This window comes from Macrobrachium nipponense, chromosome 47 (genome assembly GCF_015104395.2).
Source record: "Macrobrachium nipponense isolate FS-2020 chromosome 47, ASM1510439v2, whole genome shotgun sequence".
In the NCBI taxonomy this organism is placed as follows: Eukaryota; Metazoa; Arthropoda; class Malacostraca; order Decapoda; family Palaemonidae; genus Macrobrachium; species Macrobrachium nipponense.
Genome location: NC_087222.1, coordinates 36,481,365 through 36,503,472, shown reverse-complemented (window position 1 = coordinate 36,503,472; position 22,108 = coordinate 36,481,365). Strand labels below are relative to the sequence as shown.

At 41.9% G+C, this 22,108-nt stretch overlaps 1 protein-coding gene across 15 annotated transcripts in view; it reads left to right on the top strand.

Moving 5' to 3' along the window:
• The window catches only part of LOC135204904 (TBC1 domain family member 9-like), a 68,172-nt gene that overhangs the window by 29,976 nt on the left and 16,088 nt on the right, over window positions 1–22,108 (top strand). For 13 of the 15 annotated variants that reach the window (XR_010312367.1, XR_010312365.1, XR_010312362.1 and 10 more), the window contains exons 8-16: window positions 3,124–3,207; window positions 3,608–3,728; window positions 4,404–4,621; window positions 6,441–6,562; window positions 16,948–17,060; window positions 17,492–17,648; window positions 19,036–19,239; window positions 19,769–20,027; window positions 21,529–21,644. Coding sequence is in view for 5 of the 15 variants with exons in the window: in XM_064235149.1 (XP_064091219.1) it covers window positions 3,124–3,207; window positions 3,608–3,728; window positions 4,404–4,621; window positions 6,441–6,562; window positions 16,948–17,060; window positions 17,492–17,648; window positions 19,036–19,239; window positions 19,769–20,027; window positions 21,529–21,644 (1,394 nt within the window). In the remaining 10 variants the exon portion in view is untranslated. The remainder of the gene's footprint in view (window positions 1–3,123; window positions 3,208–3,607; window positions 3,729–4,403; window positions 4,622–6,440; window positions 6,563–16,947; window positions 17,061–17,491; window positions 17,649–19,035; window positions 19,240–19,768; window positions 20,028–21,528; window positions 21,645–22,108) is intronic. The other 2 variants (XM_064235151.1, XM_064235150.1) reach the window with 1 other exon arrangement.

Here is a 22,108-nt window from a genome sequence, read left to right as displayed (position 1 = left end):
AAAGACAGGTTCTTTCCAGGAATCACGAGATTACTACACCGCTCGGATGGATAATCCAACACTGTACGCACTAAAAGAGGCGATCACTGTTATTCCGGGGTATGGCCCTGCGGTTGAAGGCGTTGAAGTACCTGTCCAACGCCAGGAATTATCACGGGACATAACGCCAGGCACATTCGGCATACATAAAAAATAATTTCTCCTCCAATATTGCCTGACGTCGACAGCAGGTGTCATACCAAAATAAATGTGGAGCCCCAAAAAATGCGCCATGTCAATGAGGTTTGCAACCCCGCCAGTAATACGACAAGGTCGTCCTCAGCTCATACCGGCAGTACCGAGCGTAGTCCACCGTCTCGTGTACCAGGTATTCCAGCAATTCCCGTGTCAGGAAAAGCTGGATGAACCCCAAAACAGTCTGGGGTACTGGTACGGTCATCCCAGGGGTTGACGTGAAGGGGTGCATGTTAGGAGGGGTGGGGTCCTCCGTCCACCCCTCGTCACTCTCCGACGACCGACCTTCACCTTGGCTGGCGCGACGAGCCGACCTTCTACGTGCGCGCGCACGGGTGCGGGCACGATGCACACTACCCACCCCCGTTGGCCCATCACCCTCACTTAGGCCCTCACTTTCTGTATCGTCCTCTGCTATAAAACTTGAGCCCGTATCCCCACCCTCCCCCTCCTCCTCAGATTCCCCTCGTAAGCACTGAACCCACTGAATTCGAGCTCACTTTCAGGATGTGAGCCTCAAACGAACATTGGGGGCAAATATTCATCCTCACTTTCATCGGGACTGATGTCCTCATCACTCGATGACCATCCGCCATCAAAATGAGGACTTGCGACATGTTCCCGATCAAGCTCCGAAAGATACTCGTCTATGTCCCTTGGTTGGAGGCCTCCCAAATGCCTACGAATGCCCCTAAGGACGCCCACATGCTTCCTAGGGGTAACCAAAGGCATACGATGTGTTCCTGAAACACTTTCAGCCACACGTGGCCGCACAGAACGGCCTTGAGGCGCGGGGTCATGCTGGGGTGCTTGGCCCCTCGCCAGCATCCAGGTCCAAAACTCGCCTTACACGATCCCTTCTGACGGGTAAAACGCACCTTTCACGGTTCACACGTCGTTGAGACATATCTATGAATGTCCTGTAGCAATACAAATGCTCAAAAGTCTCGCACAAGTCCAGAAAAACATGCTTTTCACGAAAGATCGCTCTCGGATGGTGCGCTCCTGATGCTGGCTGGAGCGAGAAGAAGGGATATCGCGCATGCGCACCTGGGTCCATGCTTCAAACAAAACAAGGCCTTGATCCGTGAACTCCCAGCATCCCCCAAGGCGCGTGATTCAAAAGTTTTAGGCTGGTAGGCCTATAAGTATTTTTCCGCGAATTTTAAAAAAAACTTTCGTATGTCGACGTAAAATACGTCCAGTCAGCACCCGACAGACAATTTATCTCGACGTAAAATACTCCAGTCGGCACCCGACAGACAATTTATCTCGACGTAAATACGTCCAGTCGGCACCCGACAGACAATTTATCTCGACGTAAATACGTCCAGTCGGCGTTTAAGGGTTAAACATTGTCTTTATAGAAATACGAAGGAAAACTTTCAACGCCCGTATCTCAAAACTATACTTATTGACCTTCAAAATCTCTCTCCTCACTTAGTTTTGAAGCTATAACATTGGAATTTGGTATATAACTCAGAAAGACATTATAGAACAATCAAATAGAGCCCTTTTTTCCAATTTTGTGTCATCTTTTTTTATAAATTTTTTTTTTTTTTCTCGTGATTTATAGGGTTTATTTTTTTACCATATTGAAAAATTCATATCTAGCAAAAAAATGACTTTTAGAAAAAAAACTCTCCATTTGATTGGAGGTCGACATCAGGTCTATATATATGGGAGTAATCCCAGGTCTTAATATAAATATCAAGGGAGGAGATAGAATTTGAAAAATGGTTATTTTTGGAATAAATTGCCCTGGCGTCACAAAACTGAAGGTCAGAGGCGAAAATCATATGTGGTTTGGAGATGTCCCAAGTCACCGTATTAAGTGATATGAATGTCAAAGTCCTGTCGTTAAAAAACGGCATTGGCCGGCCAGCCCCCTTAATTGATTATTGTGTAGCCAAAGTCAAGGTATGATATATAAAAGGAAACTGAAATTTTTATTTGTATACAAACACATGAACATATACTTTCAATACTTCTTGGGCATTCCGTTGAGGTGTGAGAGATGTGTATTTCTGGTGATAGAAGTTCACTCTCGACATGGTTTGGAAGTCACGTGAAGCTGTTGGTTCCATGCAACGTAAAAACACCATACAAACAAAATATATATTCTTTTATTACAAATTATACTTTGTTTTACACCTGTTCCTTATAAAACACTTACATATATGTCCAATTTCTGTGCCCCTTTCTTCTGGTTATGTCGTATCTACTCTGGAGCGAAGCTTTCTATTGAAGGTAGCTGGTTAGGATATGCAAAACTGCTGCCATGGCAAAGAAAGGTCCCTGTCGTGTTGTCGTATTAAGCACAATCTTATTTTATTTTAAGAAGTATAGGTGCTGTATACAGCCATCATTTGAAACAAAAGTTTAAGGCTGTAAGTAGGCAATGATTTGTAAGTATGTACTATACTACACAAAATCGTTTTGAATAAGTTGATGTTTTTGCCACTTCAAAATCTTGGAAGGGCAGCCACTGTAGGGAATTTTTTGTAACGGCTAAAATTGATTTGGTTGTAATACTTGTTTAATGACATTTGTTTCTCATTGAGATACTGTTTCAGTTCCACCCTCTGATGATCTTTAACTGTGCCATAAGATTTTGTAAGGAACTTGCTCCTTGCAGGAGATTTCCTATCTCATAGTTTTTTCCAATATTGTATTATATAATTTAAAACTTCAGCTCTTGTTTATTGACATGATAATTGCTTAACATAGCTTCACATGGCTTTGTGTATATTCTGTAAGGAATATGTAAAGTATGTATTTCCTCATTGCAAACCCAATTTTGTATAGTTGATGGTTGCTCATTGTAAGAAGCCCTGACCAGATTTTGTTTTTGTGCTGAAATGAACAATGTTTGGTGCTTCATTTCAGTAAGAAAATTCCCAAGAAGGCATCTTTCCTGAAGAGAGACCTGGATGCCAGAGCTCATTCTGATATGTACCGCAGTAAATTCAGGTGTGTGCGAGTGTTTTTTAAGTGCTTCAAGAAGAACTTATTTAAAGTTTATCAGGTGCTGGGGATTTTTAATAGCCTCCATTCTGAAATATACAAGAGTAGTATGTATTAGGATTAGTTTCATATGTAAAAATAAAATTGCTGTTTGGTGTAGAGAGTATTACACACTCAGATGATAACTTTGAGGATAATGTTGCACATTAGACATGCAGTTTGCAAAACATTCATTATGTACCTTCTTCAAATGACCATAGGCCAACCCATAAAGTTAACTGAATGCCTTGGTGTTCCCTTTGTTACGGTAAAGGACTAAAGTGTTACTCAACTGTATGGGCATATGCGGATCCGACTCCTTTAATGTTAGCAAAAATAACTTGCGATGTGTTACTTCCATTATTAGGTTACCTCTTAGTGAGAAGTTGGATGGATCGACTACCTGTTTTCTCTGGGCCCCTTATAAGAAGTCCTACATCAGTGGAACCTTGTATGTCTCTCCAAATTATATCTGTTTCGATAGCAAGGTGAGTGGTTTTATTTTTTTCTAACTCGAGGACTTTTTACTTTGAATTAAACGTCATGTAGTAGGTTGCATTTTTTATGTTCAAGTATCAGGAACTTGACAAGAAGTCTGTCTGTGAGAATCATGTACGTAATGTACAGGACAGGATTCACTTTGGCGTAAAAGCAATTAGTTTTATGTGAACATATCCTAAGGCTGTTGTGAAGTTAATACAGATTTTGAGTCTACAGAATTTTAGTCCAAAAGTAAGGATGCATTGAATTTTTCACAGAATTGTTATTATTATTGGAGAAACAAACCACAGGTATGTAGTTGTACATATATTCAAAGATAAAACTGTACTGAGAGCTTTTGGAAATCTGTTCGGTTCCCCTTTTCAATCAGAGATTAGTTTCTCTGGATTTGTTTCTCCATTTTAAGACTCGTACTACTATGAGTACTATTTTTAAATTATTATTATTAATATTCAGAAAATAACCCTATTCATATGGAACAAGCCCACAGGGAAATTCAAGCCTCCAAAGAATATGGCACTTACCAGAAAATAAGAGAATTAAAGATACAGAAAGAAGAGACCCCACTTATTTAAAAGAAATAGGTAAAATTGTATTAAAATGCATATATTAAAGTTTCATTTTGTCAGCCATATAACAACAGTACATATTCATTCTCACAGATTGCCAACCTGGTCAGCATCGTGTGTCCCTTACGAGAAGTGCTGAGTGTGGAGCGCATAGACAACATCAAAGGAAACAGCTCGGTTAAACGGGCGCTGTTCCTCTGCACCACCCAGAGCAGTTCGAGCAATTCGTTTCTTTTCAACGACGTCGGAGACAGGGACTTCGTCATAAGGAAGCTTTCCGAGATGCTGGGAAGAACCATCCCGACAAAGAAGTAAGCGACACCTTCTGTTTGAACTAAGCAATTCATTGCCCTGGGTAACCCTACGTCTGTTCAAAGTTTAAAGCAACAGTTTTTCAGTCGGTAAAAGAGAAGGTGAAGACCACTTGAATACTGTAAGGTTAAAATCCTTTGTTACTCATCTCTCCCTGTTAGTGTGGGACATGATTCACCTCTCATTTCCCTTCCATTTTGCCTGGGGTTTGTTCTGCATTTTGTCAGCATTTATTTTTATTATCTATAAACCCTGTAGGGGGTTAGTGCTGTAGGCATTGCTTAAGGTTCTTTGCAGCGTCCCATTGGGCCCCAGCTACAACCTCTCCGTTCATATTGTTTTTCTCCCATCTTACTTTCCAACCTCTCCCATTGATTGATTCATAGTGCAACTGCTTCGAGGTTTTCCTCCTGCTACACCTTACAAACTTTCTACTCTCAATCCTTTTCAGCACTGAATGACCTCAAAAGTCCCAGCCTTTGGCCTAAATTCTATATATTCTTTTCTATATATTGTCCACATAAAGGGTGTCCCATGCTGTAGTGCAAATCACTGCTTAGACATCACTGTTAAAGGCAGTGAGTTTGCATGACCATAACGTTTAATTTAATTCCAAAGCTTCATATTGGTTGGGTCAACAACTCAACAACTCCTACTTTTAAACGGCTGCTAAATTGAACATTTTTTTTAATCAGTTCCTTGTAGTACTTATAGATAGTTGCTTGTGTGAACAGTTCCTTCTATTTTTAAATAGCTGCTTGTGTTGTTAATTCCCTGTACTTTTAAATGGCTCTGTGTCTTAACAAATCCTTGTAGTAGTATTTTTAAATGCTAGCTGCTTGTATCAATAGTTCCCTGTACTTTTTGATAGCTGCTTGTGTTAATGATTTCTTGTATTTTTGAATGGCTTTTGTGACAACAATTCCTTGTACGTACTTTTAAATAGCTGCTTGTGTCAACATTTCTTTGCACATTTAAATGGCCCCCAACTTCAAGTTTTCAGTGTCAGGGTGAAGTATTGAAGAGGTCAATTTGTATAGGTATTTAGGAGTATACTGTAAAAGCCTGAGGTCAGTTACTGAAGGATGACAATGGAAGCGTCCAGGAGTGTGTATGGAAGTCAAAGTTTGATTGTATGAATGGATCATTAAACAAGTATTCTCGTAAGATTAACTGTTTGCGGACAATATACAGAGTATGAAGGACTGAAAGGGGGGAAGAAGATAAGAGATGTAAAGATGCATTAAGAAATGGGTAACATAGAAGGAAATGGTTCAGAATGTTTCGCAGTGAGTTGGTCAGACGGAGACAGTGAAATGCAATACGTTGGTTTCAGATGTGTAAAGATTGCAAATTTTAGGAGGAAATATGAAAGCAAGATCAGAAAAATGATAGTAGGGAAAGTGTTAAATGCACTTTCACATTACAAGATTGTCTACGCAACTCTTGACGTACCGATTTTTTCACCCGAGACTATCAGAGATTTTCAGAACCCCAAATTTAAACCTCGGGGGTGTACAACCCACAGGTTGGGAACCCAGTTTGTTTGATGGAAATAACTGCTGTGCATTTATATTGATTGATTTCAAAATTATTCAGCACAGTAATCATTTTTAAACCTTCAAGACCAGTCAAAGAAAGTTGACAACCAAAAAAACACCTTCCTTTTTGTATTATGTTGGCTGTGTTTAGAGTTGAAGAAATAAATACTGTAGTACTAAGTGCTTAGCATTGTTGATTCATTTGTTAAGAAATTGGCAGTGCAGTGCTGATTCTGTTTTTTGAGTGATTATAACTCGAGTGACATCTTTCTTGCAGTTGCGAGATGAATGTATTTTTCGTTTTTAGTGCTTTACCGGATAACATCGGCAGAAAACCTGGAACGCGCAGCAACTCCATTAGCGAGGAGAAGGTTGAATATTCAAGTCCGACCTCACAAAGTAAGTCAAGTTACATTGATTGGTTTTGTGATTTTGCTGTTAAGGGCTGATTATTCAGCCTTTTTGAGACTGGACTGATACCAGTGAAAGAAATGTTAGATCGATGTATTTATATCCCAGTTCCAGGCATGCCTTGTTGTCAACAAACAACAGCCTGTGTCAGTAAAGTTGTCCTCCTCATTACCTGTGTTACCATCATTGTGCTTTCTTATTCGAATACGTGCCAGTCTCACAATCTTTTGATCCAACGTCTCCCGATTTTTCACACTCCAGCACCTTAATTTTCCACGTAAAGATAACCTTCGCTTCTCTTGTATTTGCATATGATTTAAGGTCAACTGGAGCGTGTCAGCCCTCTGTCTAACGTCCTTCTCTAATAAATTTAGGGAGTTTAAGCTCTTAACCCCTTCTTTACCGGGTGGGTGAGCAGGATGTAAACATTGCGTTCGCTGCCGAACTGAATCTCTCGGTAGTGACTCCAGTTTGGAGGGGTGCCAATCGTAAAAATATTTGCCAAAAATACACTAATCAAGACAGGTTAATGAAATTATCAGGTATTATTAGCACTATAATAACGCATATTCTCTGTTAGTTTTTTATTAACCTACAGGGAAATAAATGATTTTATGAAAAAAATGTGAAACTCAGTGTCCCTTGTACAAGGGACACTGGTGGTCGGTGAGAAATCTACAGTCTTGAATAGAAATTCGGTCTTACAGAATGTTGGTATATCGCACCTGGAACATGCACATAAAGTATTATCAAAATAGAACAGTAAATAAGCATATAATAACAAAAAAAGAGCAAAAACTAAACCGAAAGCCCCGCCAATAATATGGAAATCGCAAATTTTATAGTATATCTTTCAAAAATTGGTTCAATGTCATTTTCTACGTTTTCTAAGATTAGTTTCATCACAGAAGACAACTTTAGGGGCATCAGGGGTATCTAAACTAATTTTTCAAGTTTCTTGTCCTCAGAAAAAATCGCTTTTTCGCTTTTTCTCTGGTTTGGTTTTTTATATATAAAGTTACTATAAGGCTTTATTTTTACCTTCATTTATCTGGTGTTCATATCTTTTATTTGTAAAATGTAATAAGTGAATAAATAAATAAATACAGTAAATGATGATACAACTGGTTTTATACTTGGGTAGAAGTTATTACATGTTTACGCTTGTATGGTTTTGTGATTTTTTTGTTGAGACGCAGTTCATCTGTCACCTACACACTACTATAAGCAGTAATAATATTTTTTTGGGTTCATCATACGTCTGGCATAGTGTCATACTGTTTATTTTGCTCCAAAACTCTTCAAACCGAAATTACAGAATGATTGGAAGTCCCTATCTGAAAAGAGGAGTTTTGGTGGTACTATGCGTACCACCTTTATGCACCCGATGCGGTGTAGTAGACATGAATGGTGGTACCCACCTACCTCCAAACAAACTTTCGGTAATGAAGAGGTTAAACTCCATGATGCCTCTTAATGACTATGTGTGCAGATATTATGTGATAAGTAATCCGAATACATGCCCAAATAAGGGATTTTGACGTAAGGAAAAATCTATTTCTGGGCGATTGGCTCGTGTCGCCAGCGAAATATCCTTTAATCTATTATTTCTAGGGTAAATGTACTAACACATACCAGAGAATAAATAAAATAAAGAAAAAGGTCAGTACAACTGACTCGCTCACCCTCCAAGAGGGTGTCGGTATGAACACTATGGCGAGTGAGACCACTACCACGAGCCGATTGCCAATAGAAATCTCCCACTACAAAATCCCCACAAGAGGAGAGCCGACCCACAGAGTGGGCAGCAACTACTACTACTCCATCCCATGCTGCCGACTGCTGCGCCTCTGGTGGCCATCCTGAAGTTAGCAGACAATCTTGAGCGATGGGATGGGTAGGGCGGGATTTCGCTGGCGACACGAGCCAATCGCCCAGAAATAGATTTTTCCTTACGTTAAAATCCCTTTTCTGGGCTCAGCTCGTGTCGCTGCGCGAAATCGTACCAGAGAAATAGCACAAGATTGTAAAGAAAATTCAACAAAACAAAAAGGTCTCAAATAAAAGATAAAATAAAAGAAAAGAATATAATTGCTAATAAAGATACATATACACAATGATACAAAATTAGAAATATTGCTTAAATTAAACTTAATGCTAATAATATTTCTTAAATTAACGTAATTTGCATATACAGGGCTTACATGGAATATATGTTTAAAAGTAGTACTGTGTATCGATATGTACCAAGAACTCTAAAGCAATTATGACAATAACTTGAACAGAACAAACTTCAATAATAATAATATATGAAGGAATGTATATGACTTAATATACAAAACCCGTAACCATTGTAAATAAGATGTATCCCCTAGCATAAAAATAAGGGGATCACATCAAAGAGATCAATATATACAATCGATTGTGAGTGTCCCTAGCAAAAAAAATAAGGGACACCCACCATATCATCATAAAAGCAGCTAAGACACAAGGTAACCGTAGATGAACAAGGCAGGCATAGACGAACTGTTGGGTGAGACAGGTAGAAAGGAGGACTGGATCTTCTACTAGAGATTAGGCAGAGTCGGGGGAAACTAGTGTTACCCGCCGCAACTGCTGAAAATTTCAGAGCTTCCAAGGACTTTAAGTAATGACGTTTAAATACTGTCGGCGATTTCCATCCAGTATATTTTTTTCAACTCATCGAAGTTCATATGTTGGAAATAGTTAATTGAGGTGGCTACTGCCCTGACATCATGTGCTTTTGGAAAAGAGTCAGGATTGGCTTGTTTAATAAAGTACAGGATCTGCTGCCTGATGCCTTTAATAGATAAAGTACCACCTTTTTCTCTCTTAAAGAGAGGACCCGATGAGGATGAGGAGGTCCTAGACAGAAAGGCTCGTAAGGTCGATACTGGTCAAAGAGGTATATCTTGTGGAAGGGGTACTACCTTCCATGGTTTCCCACCTCATCAAAGGATCTTCATTCTTTGCTATAAAACTACGTTCCGGAGAAAGTAGCACTTCCCCTGTGGGAAGAAATTGAATATGATCCGGGTCTCTGGATAATGCCGACAGTTCATTGAAATTCTAGCTCCTGAGGCCAAGCTTAATAAAAATAGAGTTTTTCTTAAGAGCATTATAAATGAACATGTGTCATTATCAGTTTCTGAAGCCAGCTTTAGAACATCATTAAGAACCATGATACTGACGTAGGCCTTACAGAAGGTCTAAGTCTAGCACAAGCCTTGGGAATAGACGAGAAGTAGGAGTCTGTCAAGTCTATGTTGAAACCAAATTGAAAAATCTTTTTCAAGGCTGACTTGTTTGTCGTAATGGTGCTAGCTGCTAAGCCTTTTTCAAATAAAGATCTGAAAAAGGATATAGCTGAATTGATTGTCATGATTCTAATATCTGATTCTCTCAGGAAGGTTGCTAACTTTTGACAGCAGCATCATACTGTCTCAAAGTTGAATCTCTTTTATCGGATTCCAAGAAGAGAATGTTTTGAGGGTCAATATTCGCATCCCTTTTCGCTGCAAAACTTCATGAAATCCATAAAGTTAGGGTTTTTAGAATTCCTGAGGAAGCGAACACAGTCTTCGTTTGCACTGACTGGGAGAGCCTGGGACTGGGAATCCGAAGAGGGCGAAGACCCAGTTTCCAGAATTGAGGGGTACCAATTGCTCTTCGGCCAGTCTGGGGCTACTAGAGCCACTTGACCCTTGAATGTCCTGAGTTTGTTCAGTACCTTCATGAGAAGATTCACTGGAGGAAAGACATAAATCTTCTCCCAGTTGTTCCGTCTAGGGCCAGGGCGTCCGTGGCATAGGCCAGAGGGTCCAGGTTGGGGGCCACATAACATGGGAGTTTGTGGTTCGCTTGGGATGCGAAGAGATCCACTTGTAGGCCTGGAACTCTCTGAAGAATCCATTGGAACGAACTGTTGTCCAGTGACCATTCCGACTCCAGAGGAACTGATCGGGATAGAGCATCTGCTATGACGTTTCTCACTCCAGCTATATGGGTGGAGGAGAGGTGCCAACTGAACTTGTCCGCCAGGGAGAAGATGGCTACCATGACATGATTTAGATGACGTGATTTGGAGCCTCCCCTGTTTATACAATGTACTACCACTGCGCTGTCCAAGACTAGCTTTATGTGGGAGTACTTTGGCGGACGTAACCTTTTTAGAGTCAAGAACACTGCCATTGCTTCCAGTACGTTTATATGGAACTGACGGAACTGAGGTGACCAAGTTCCCTGAACTTTCTTGAACTGGGAATATCCTCCCCAACCGCTTAATGAAGCGTCCGTGTGGATGGTAATCCCCAGAGGAGGAAACTGAAGGGGCACTGATATCGATAAGTTCTTGACTTTCGCCCACGGGCGAAGTCGATTCCGTAGAATCTGAGGGACTGAGGATAATTTGTCCCTGGACCTGACATTTGCTCGTGAGCGCCAGATTCTGGTTAGGTCTTTCAGTTTGGCTTTCATCAAGATGTTTGTCACTGATGCAAACAAAATGGAGTGAACCCAGGATCCTTTCCTGAGTTCTTCTTGACGCAAGTTTGTGACTCAGAAATTGCTTTACTGACTTCGCTATTTCTTTCCTCTTGGCTGATGGAATCGACAGAGTATGGGAGGATAGATTCCATTGGATGCCCAGACACTGAAAGTTTTTGACTCTGGAGTGAGTCTTGACTTGGTCCTGTTTATCTTGAAGCCTAGATATTCCAGGAACTGAATCACTTTCAGTGTTGCTATGTGGCATTCCTCGACTGTTGGAGCCCAGATCAACCAATCGTCGAGATACGCTACTACCATAACCCCTTGCGATCTTAGTTGTTGAACTACTACTTCCGCCAACTTCGTGAACACCCTGGGTGCTACGTTGAGCCCGAAAGGAACTACCTTGAAGGAGAATGTCTGGTCTCCTATCTTGAAGCCCAGATACGGACGGAAGTGTCTTGCAATAGGGATATGATAGTAAGCGTCTGTAAGATCGATAGAGGTGGTGACGGCCCCACGGGGAAGTAAGGTCCGTACCTGCGAGATCGTGAGCATCTTGAACTTGTCGCAGCGAATGGCTAAGTTTTAAGCGGGACAAGTCTAAGATTACCCTTCTTTTTTGTGAGCCTTTCTTTGGAACGCTGAACAAGCGTCCTTGAAATTTTAATCTGTTGACTCTCGCTATAGCTCCTTTCTGAAGGAGGTCCTCCGCATACTCCGTCAATTCTTTGGATGAAGTTGGCGGAAAGGTCTGGATGGGGGCGGGTCCGCTACCCAAACTCCAACCCAGGCCTTTTGACACAATGCTCTGCGCCCACTTGCTGAAATTCCACCGGTGGCGGAAGTGAAACAGCCTCCTCCTACCTGAAAGTCCTCATTGATGTTGGTAGCCTCCTCGGTGGCCCTCCCCTGAAATGCTTTTCCTCTATTAAAGGACCCTCCCGATCCTCTCCCACGAAAGGATCGCTTACCTCTGCTCCCCCTCCGCCTTAACCCGAGCGGTCATCTTCTGGGAAGCCTGACCCTCGAAGACTTGATTGAAGGCTGGAGAGAGCGTAGGTGGAGGGTTGAGGCTGGGGGAAATAACATAAATTGGCTGCGACTGAGCCTTGGAGGTAGAAGGTTGGGCTGCTTGCACCAACGGGAACAGCTGGAACCGGCTGAGTAAAGCGTGGCTGTTTCTTCTGGTAAGGCTGGAAACGTCTGGGTTTCCTTTGAGCCTTACCCTTGACCACTTGATCTTGGCGTCTCTTGGCCGTAAGACCCCAACGATCTTAAAAGGCTTTGGTTTAGTCTTGTAGCCTCTGCCTGGACCTCCTTCACCATCGCCTCCGGGAAGAGGTCTGCTCCCCACAGATGCTCGATGCAAGCAACTTATTCGGTTCATGCCGAATCGTTGCTTCTTGGAGGACATGTTTTCTACAGTTTGTTCTAGCCGATGGCGAACTCAAACATATCAGACTCGCACCGTTTGAGTCAGAGACTTGGTGAGAAGCTTAAAAAGTGGCTCAGAACCATAGGAAATGGTAGCCACCTCGGTCATGGCCATGGTATTGATAGACCTGGCTAACCTAGATTTGGCATCAAATTCTGCCTGTGAATGAGGCATACTGGAAGCCTAGGCAGCTTCTCACCAAACTGCTCCATAGCACAGTCTGGTTTGAGTTTGCCCGCCGAAAAAGTGTTGGGCAGATCTTCCCACAACTCACCGGCTGAGGGAAGTAAAGGAGACGTAGGGTCCGCTTCTTTCAGCTGAGGCATCGATCCCCCTTCTGGGCTGCTGGAATGGTGGTCGTAGCGATCTTTGTCAAGAAAGGGAGCGGGTACTCTCTTCCATTGTAAAGATCGTAAAAGGACTCTTAAATTGGTTGTATCTTCGTGTTGGAACAGTCCATGTCCTCTAGACACCTGAGCCATTCTCTCTGAGCCTGGTCTCGTGAATAGAGGACTGTCTCTTTCGGGTACCTTATCGTCTCGAGTCATGGCCGAGGCGGTGAGCCTGGCGTAGTCAATGAACGGAGGCTGAAGGTCTTCCGGGTAGAACTCGAAGTCTTCAATCCTCCGAGTTCCACATTCCGGGATAGAGATAAGCCCGTCTTGGAAGGGGGCGTATGACGCTACTCTCCAAGGATTGTTCATAGAGAACGGAGGTAGAGAGTCATACGGAGGCAATTGCGCTCCCCCCCCCCTGTGCTGAAAGGTGGGGGAGAAGCTAGTGGAGCTTGGCTCAGTCCGGCGGTATAATGTTGTCCTGAGAGTTGATCCTATCAGACAACCGGGAGAAACATCTGTTCCATACTGGTTTTCAGAGAACCAACCAGATCGCCCACTTGTTGCAATAGACCACAGCATTGGAATCCAAAGCCGGAGCTGCTGCGGAGGTGACGGGTGGCTCTGAACCGGAACCAAAGGTAGTGGAACTGTTGACCTCCGCTGGAGTGTGTGATCTCTCCCTGGAGGATCTACTCCTAGAGGATTTAGAGCCGGACCAGAAGCTTTAGGACCTCTCTGCTCCGGGATTTCTAGCCGGAGACTTACGAGATGAAGATGACGCCGACGCCGTCTTTTTAGACGACGACGACGTCTTAGTCAAGGTTTTACTGCTTGACCTTTGACCTTGGGTCTAACGGAAGCATCAGGAGAAGTATACAATTCTGTACCTGTAAAGCCTTGGAAGGATGGAGAGGTTGCAGGGGTAGAAGATCCAGTGGCACCCAAGGGCATCCCTTGGGCGTCCAACGTACCTACCTCGACCAACAGGTCGTCTACACCTACCATGGGTTCGATATTAAGATCCAATGTCGCGACTTCCGAGGAGATGTCCTGGCCTGGATCCGTCAACGAGGCAGCGAGCTGTTGTTGAATGAAAGCGATAGTCGGGGCCGCCTCTGCTGGGTCGACTTAGCCCGTTGACTTGCTCCGGGGAAAGATCAGTACCGCCAACCTCTTCTCAAGAATGTAGGGCATACCCTTGGCGGCGTTCTTCCCAAAACCGCCGACCCAGGCCCGCAGGGTTGCCAGTGCGGTATCCTTCACAGCCGGAGCCTGGAAGAGAGGGTATTTATTAGATTTTAAGATTAAACTTAAAACTAAAACTAAATTAAAAGCTTAACTTAAAATTATAGGGGAACACAAAAACCCCTTGTATTTTTATCTTAAGTTTAAGAAAGATTGAATTTAGAAAACTTAAGAACTATAACAAATTGGGGACTGGCTAACGGAGTGGAATACTTACCCCGTCTAAAAGCTGGCTCACCAGATCATAACAGATGGTGCATGTCTCGTGATACCAGACCCACCTGGAGGTCCCCGTGCGGAGTCGCGCATGGAGCATGGGACCGGCAAACTTCATGTCCACAGGGATCTTGAAGTGTGGCGGCGCATCCCGGATGCTCACAGTTGGTGGTCTGTAAGTGAAAAGACACATGAGTATCTTAAAGGCTATCACTTACAGGCTAAAGGACAGAAGAACTCCGTTGCATGCCGGAGCTCGGAAAAATTTTGGGCATAACCCCTCCCTTAACGCCTGAATAGGCTATAACCCCGGAGAGATCCGGTGAGGCAGATAAGGGAGGGGGGATGGTTTAAGGTAGCTTAAGATAAACTTTACTAGTTTAACATAACAGATTCTTAAACCTATAAAATTCGAACGTACCGGACTAAGTCCAGTGCGTGGCGGAGCGTGTCGCGACTCAGCGCGACGGAGGGGTTAGTAGAGACCAACTGTATGCCGGTCCACCCTGCGGGGTGGACTAGCACCTTTCCACTTGGATGCCGGGGCTCCGGTAGAAAAGGAGACCCCAGTAAGGTGGGAAAGGGCGAGAGGGCACACAGACTCGCGCTAGCAACGGAGCGACGGAGTAGCGACGGAGGGGGGAAAGGCCAGTCCCCCAACCTTACCATCCGGCCGGACCGAGAAGCTGGAGAGGTCGAGTCCAGTCTGGGTCTGTCCCGTCCCTCTACTCCCTCCGCCTGGGGGGGAGAGGGAGGCAGGCTCAGGTATGCGGAGCGAGCGTGGGCAGACCAACCCTCCCCCCAGCTCTATGGAAGAGCGGGAGGGGGGAAGATGACTGGACAGGCGTCTGGCTGCTCCGTGATCATAGTAGTGACCACGGGGCGGTAACAACAAAACAATGAAACAATAAGGCCTAGAAAACACAACCGGCTGATCAGAGAGATGCTATCGGGAAGCAACCGAACTGAAGAGCGGTAGCATATGGGCCCTATGAGCCATAACCTAGGCTAAGTGAAGCCAGACGCCTACACTAACATAAACATAATATAAAATAAATAAATCATTGAAAGAAAGAAAACAAAATAGTAGGAGAAAAAATCCAGGAGTGTACGACTAACCCGAAGGAAAGTCTACCACTCAAAGCTAGCCGGGGCCGATACTAAGAGCCGTGGCTAGGGTCTGGATAGAAGGGGCCTACATAAGGTAAAAGACATGCATGCATGACATAAACCGTGTAGACTGTACCCTAAAAACAAATAGGATGATTAAAAATTAGAGCGTACTAAAGTAAGGGAATGTTCTGGTTATGGGAGACCAAGAACGAACCCGCCACGAGGCAGAACCATGCTGCATGCTTCCGACCTAGAGTTCGTATTTATACCTAAAAAACGGCAAATACGGGCTCAGGGACGGAAAAAACCAAATAGCAATAAACATTGAGTACTTAACTTAGCTGCTGCGATGGCTGCACGCTCCATGATAAATAAATCCAAAATTAAGGGCACAAATAACACAGAGTAAAAAAGGGCACGTGTATACAGTGTGCGCTAACTGAAAAGGATGTCCACCAGAGGCGCAGCAGTCGGCAGCATGGGATGGAGTAGTAGTAGTTGCTGCCCACTCTGTGGGTCGGCTCTCCTCTTGTGGGGATTTTGTAGTGGGAGATTTCTATTGGCAATCGGCTCGTGGTAGTGGTCTCACTCGCCATAGTGTTCATACCGACACCCTGGAGGAGGTGAGCGAGTCAGTTGTACTGACCTTTTTCTTTATTTTATTTATTCTCTGGTATGTGTTAGTACATTTACCCTATAAATAATAGATTAAAGGATATTTCGCGCAGCGACACGAGCTGAGCCCAGAAAAAGTCATAGCTAATATACATTAGTCAAGATTAGTCATTACATGCCCAAATAAAGTCATAGCTAATATACATTAGTCAAGATTAGTCATTACAATTTCCTTGGAGAGTTTTGTTTATATCTCCTGCTTAGTAACCCATTCATTGTAACATGAGATATAAAAATGTAGAACTGTTATTCTCACATGCCTATGGGATCCCACGTGAGGGGTAGTGCCACCAGCGCACCTTGTGCAATGCACTGTAGGCATTACTGAAAGTTCTATACAGCGTCCCTTTGTCCCCAAGCTTCAATCCCTTTAATTCGTTTTACTGTACCTCCATTCATAATCTCTTTCTTCCAGCAGTTTTTTTAATACAATGGACCCCCCATATTCGCATTCTCTGGATTCGCAGACTCTCACATTCACGGATTTCTCTCGGGAACATTTCTCCGCATTATTCACGGAAAATCCACATATTTGCTGTATTTCTCTATGAGAAATATCCACAGATTCCTGGTTTATTTATCAATTCATCATAAAATGCAATTCTTTGTGATAAAACTATTAAAAAAAAACAAGTATAAAAATTTTTAGTGGGTTTTTCTTGAGTTTTAACTAACAAAATAGGCTGTTTTCAGCATTTTTATAAGGGTTCCAACTATTCGCAAGTTCTAACTATTCATGGGGCGGTCTGGTACGCATCCCCCGTGAATACGGGGCGACCACTGTATACCATTTTATTTCTATGGGACGTCAGTTGTACCCGCTTGTTGTTTATCTCTAGGTTCTCCTGGCAGCCAGGAAAATGGAGTCAGCAGCAGCTCGGAGTGTCTGGAAGCTGAAACTATCATGTTGCCGTTGAGGACGCTGTGTATAGGACCTGAGGAAGACCTCGAGGTTGGTATCTCCAGATGAAAGTATCTGGCTTACTTCCCTGTTGATAATTTAGGATTTCATGACCAGCTGATTCATTGTTATCCACAGGTATGTTTTACATTACTTTAAGTCATTGAGGTACCTGCAGTCCATTTCGTGATGCTTAGTGGAAAACTCATGACTGTTGATTCAATAACTGTGATAAACACAGTGTCCTCTTCTCAATTTCTCCACACTTTGTATATGCTTGTCACTACAAAACCTGAGACATATTCTTCCATTTGAGTCTTAGTCTTAATAGTTACAAGCCCACCCAAAAGTGTGCAGAAATAAAGTTTTTAAGAGGGCATTATAGTTATTACAGTTACACACACATCAGGTAACAAGGGACAAGTAGTTTCTATATGCATATGTTCTTGATTAACTCAAGTTTCTTACATTCAACTCCTCAGGAGGGAGAGCACGATAAACGGAAGCTAGCTCTTTGGGAACGACACTGGAATGAGTATGGTAGAGGCGTCACAATGTACAGAACGGTAGAAACGGCGCGACTTGTTTTGGAAGGGTTACCGGACGATATTAGGCCTGAGGTGTGGATGATATTTTCAGGTATGTTATAATCTTTGTTTTGTTTAAGTTGTATGATTTTGGCTGACAAGTAATGAAGCCTCCTTAATAAGGCTTTCACAGTCGAATAGTGCTGTCTCTGCTTTGGCCAGAATGTGACTGATGTGGTGAACAGGTCTCCAGTCAGGATGAGGGTGCAGTTCCCAGAATTCAGGTTGTGTGAGAGGCTGTTCTAGCTTTTCAAGCCAGACCTAGTAGATAGTGATTAGAGAATCAGAAAATGATTAGAAAATTAGAAAATGTTTTGTGGTCCTTATGAGGGGTATATAACAAAATATACAGCAGTTGAATTATTCAAGTGTCACAGCCAATCTGTACCAGAGATTTTTCATTCCTGTAAATGAAAGTGAAATTGTCTCCCGGGTAATGTTATAGTGCCACAGTAAACTACAACTCAGCAAATTTGTTTCGTACATAAAAATGTTTGTTGCAAATAACCTCATGCTTTGGCTCAAATTACTGATTGTTGTAAACACTTAAACTAGAAAAGCAAAGGTTAGATGAATTTGCTCAGGTAAGAGAAATCCCCTCATTACAAGGAAGACCTCTGTGTCTCCCACTTAATTCGATCTGCACTAAGCTTCACTCAAAAATACACTTTTGCACCCAGTCTGGGGAGATTGAGGGCAGTGGTTTGATGATTGAAATATGTCAAAAATAAAATGTTCATTTGCATAAACCTATGGGGAGTGTGTGTTATTATGCAGTGATTTTCTTTATAAATATTTTTTGTAAGTCTAAGTTATTGTTGGAAGACAGTCTACTCATGTTTCGTGGCATACGGAAGAGAAGAAACATGCAAAATCATGGAAAACAAAATGGAATACCAATCATAAACTGAAAATTTTAACACAGATAAAAAAGTAAAAAATTAAAATGTCAAGATGTGTTACGACGTTCTTTATTCCCTTTTATTTTTGGTTATTATTTGTTATATGTTATATGGTGGTACTCTTTAGCTACACAGCGTTGAGTTTCTATCTCTATTAGGAACTTATCATATGATATATTTCTAATACTTCTCTGTTCTTCTGGACTACTGTTTCTGCATACTGGCCGATTCTCGATCTTCTCGGTTGGTCTCTCAGGAGGCAAATCACGTAGAGAAAATATCCGAGTTCGGTTTCCTTTAGAATTTTGGGCAAGTTAAACACCACGTTTTTTTTTCTTAATTATTATTGTAACACACACAATTTCACTGTCCTATCACACAAGTCTTAATGACACAGGATAAACAGAGTTTAACCCGACACAAGTTATGCGTCCAGAAGTGAGTAGTTAACTGATTCTTTCCATAGTTCCAACTGAACTATGGACCAATTTCTGACTTCTGGCTCTGCCTCTTCTTAGTTCTCCATTTTTGTGCCAGGGGCCATAAATGAACAGGCGATGAACCCCTCACACTATGAGCAAGCTGTGGTTGCTGGACTGCAAAGGGGTGGCCCAGCGAATGACGAGATCGAGAGGGACCTCCACCGGTCGCTTCCAGAGCATCCTGCCTTCCAGAGCGAAACGGGAATTTCTGCTCTCAGACGTGTGCTCTGTGCCTACGCGTGGAGGAATCCTGCGATAGGTAGGTACTGATGTTGGTTAATGATCTGAACTGTCTTCGTTTCACAGCCAGGAGAGATTGCATGACAGTGTCAGCAAGCAGAAGCCTGTTTCCACATTCTTTGGAAGCTTAAATTTCAAGTCAGTGGCCTCTGTAAGCTCCTTCCATATGAATAGGGTTCATCATCTTAATGTTAATCATGATAATAATATTAATACCACCAGAGTCTGTTGCTAAGACAACAATTTGTAATGTAGAGCAGTTTTTGACATATTTACATTACTAATTGTATGAGTATATTGAGTAGTATTTTAAAGGATGCAAAAATGAAATTAATGAGTAGAGATTCTTGTAAAACATTATATATTAGATTCACAGCATCTGGAACAATCCTGGTTGAGCTTAATGCAAGTTACAAAAGGAATTGTATACTAGTATTATTTGATTGCAACAATATCTAGAAATTGCAGACGATGCATAAATAAAGATTCAGAGGATACAGATTTACTTTATTTTCATTTTTGTTGCCATTTTTTTTTTATACATACAGGATATTGTCAAGCAATGAACATTGTAGCGTCCGTTCTCCTAGTATACTGTAATGAAGAAGAAGCATTCTGGCTGCTGGCGGCACTAAGCGAACGCCTTCTTCCGGATTATTACAACACCAAGGTAGTTGGGGCCTTAGTCGATCAGGGAGTCCTGGAAGACCTCATTCTAGATCACCTACCTGATCTTCACGCCAAACTTTCGCGGCTCGGAATCATATCTTTGATATCTCTGTCTTGGTTCTTGACCCTCTTTTTAAGGTGAGTTCGTCCTTGTTTCCACTCAGTTATGTCAGTGATAAGGTGTTGAGTTCCTACGTAGCAGGACCTCATAGGTCTAATTCTTTTTATTCTCTGGATGTTGTGCTCCGAGTCCTTAAATATTACCTATCAGGATTTTAATTTATAAAATAAAACCTCTCCCTATTGTGTTAATTTATATTCCAAGACTTGCAGCACAACTTGAAAAACTATGTAGATTTAATAAACAAGTATAAAATTAGGACTTAGACACCCTACAGACCCAGTAAGCAACCCCAGGACATCACTAATACAATAAGTCATTTGATGGTTCAACAGTTTTGCTGTCATTTTAATAAATGTATATGTTTTACTTATGCTAATGTAGCAAAAATGTATACTATATACTACATGTACCCTATGGGGGACGAGGATTTGCATTTTCAGAAGACCCAAGACCCAGTACTTAAAGGCAACACAGTACCCAAGAGCTAGGTACAAAATGGCACCTACTGGCTCTTTCCCTTCTTTATATCCTTACTGTAGAATTTTATGTTTAGTTAGCACTAAGTCATTTCTGTTTTAATCTTTCAATTTATTCCCCTTGTCCCTTTCTCACCAGACTGCCCATCTTCTTGATCATATTCCTGTATTATTTTAACCTCGTTTAAGAATAAATCCTTTGGGCCAGCCAGTAGGTCTTTTAAATTTGTTCCTGTGAACTGTTAAACTGTCTTTCAGTAATGATATAACTTCAAAACAGAAAGTCAAGGTTGTTATTCTGATTTTGTAAATCTTTGCTCTTTTTTTGTTTGTTGTACTCTATTCCTTCACTCCTTAATGAAATAACCAAGCCATTTTTTGGGCTGATAGGTCTATTCTGCCCCACTCGAAGAAGTGCTAAGTAATGCTGTTGATACATTGTTACTTTTTGCCATTTTGTCCCCATGGCTGTTCCATTTTTTCAATGGTTTTACTCAGCCAAATCTTGACCCTGTCAAAAACACATTTTTCTTCATTGCTATTGTCATCCCTAGGGTAAGGTGTCAGTTTTCTTGATGCATCTTCAGCTATCTCTGTTGGAAGGATCTTCCTCTGCTAAATATTCCCTCACTTTATCATGCCATGAATCCTTTGCCTTCTTGTTAAACTTCTACTTCTACTTGGTTCAACCCAGGTCCTCCTCACAATCTTTCTTGTACATCCGTAGCGCATGCCCGTACCACTTCAGTTGGGACTCTTGTACCATATCAGTAAACTCAACTACCCCAGTACTTTTAATTTCCCCTTTTTCCTGCATTTCACAACCCCTGAGAGCCTTTGTCAAAAATTAATTTTCAGTGCTTTATATGATAATGTCTACCCTTTATTCAAAAATGAATGAATGTGAATTGGCTTTTCTCCCTCTTAAGATAATGTGGCATAGAAAAAATACTATTTTCAACTAATGGAAATTGAGGAATCCCACAGACTTTTGTTCTGGCATTTTATTAACATTAAGTCTTGTCTTTTATCATTCAAGTGTGATGCCCTTCGAAGCAGCAGTTCACGTGGTCGACTGTTTCTTTTACGACGGTGCCCGTGTGATCTTCATGGTGGCCCTTGCTATCTTGAATGCCAACAAAGATGTTCTTGAAAGTAAGTTAGTGCACTGGCAATGAAGTCATATATTAACTTACAGATTGTAGCCTCTGGGTAGGATTTGAATATTATGCAAAATTATTTGAACCTGTAGGGAAATGTAGTGTTCAGTAGATAAAGGTGCAGAGTGTCTTGCATGAGTTATGCATACTAAATTTGATCTTGTTGCATGCTTACAATGCTGTATTCAACAGTAAGATTTTACAGTTTCAGTTTTTTATAATGCTCTATATTCAATGCATAAATCGAATTGCATGATTTTCATTATTAAAAACATTGCATAGTGTGGTAACAGAATCATTCACTTGATGGAAAAATATAGCCCATCTAAAACTTACTCAATTACTCAAACCAGTAAAATTACATCAGCACTGGACTAGATCAGCCATGTCACTATGCAGCGTGTTGTACTAGAGTGGGGTATGATGCATGAGTTACTTAGAAACAAAGAAGACCTCTTG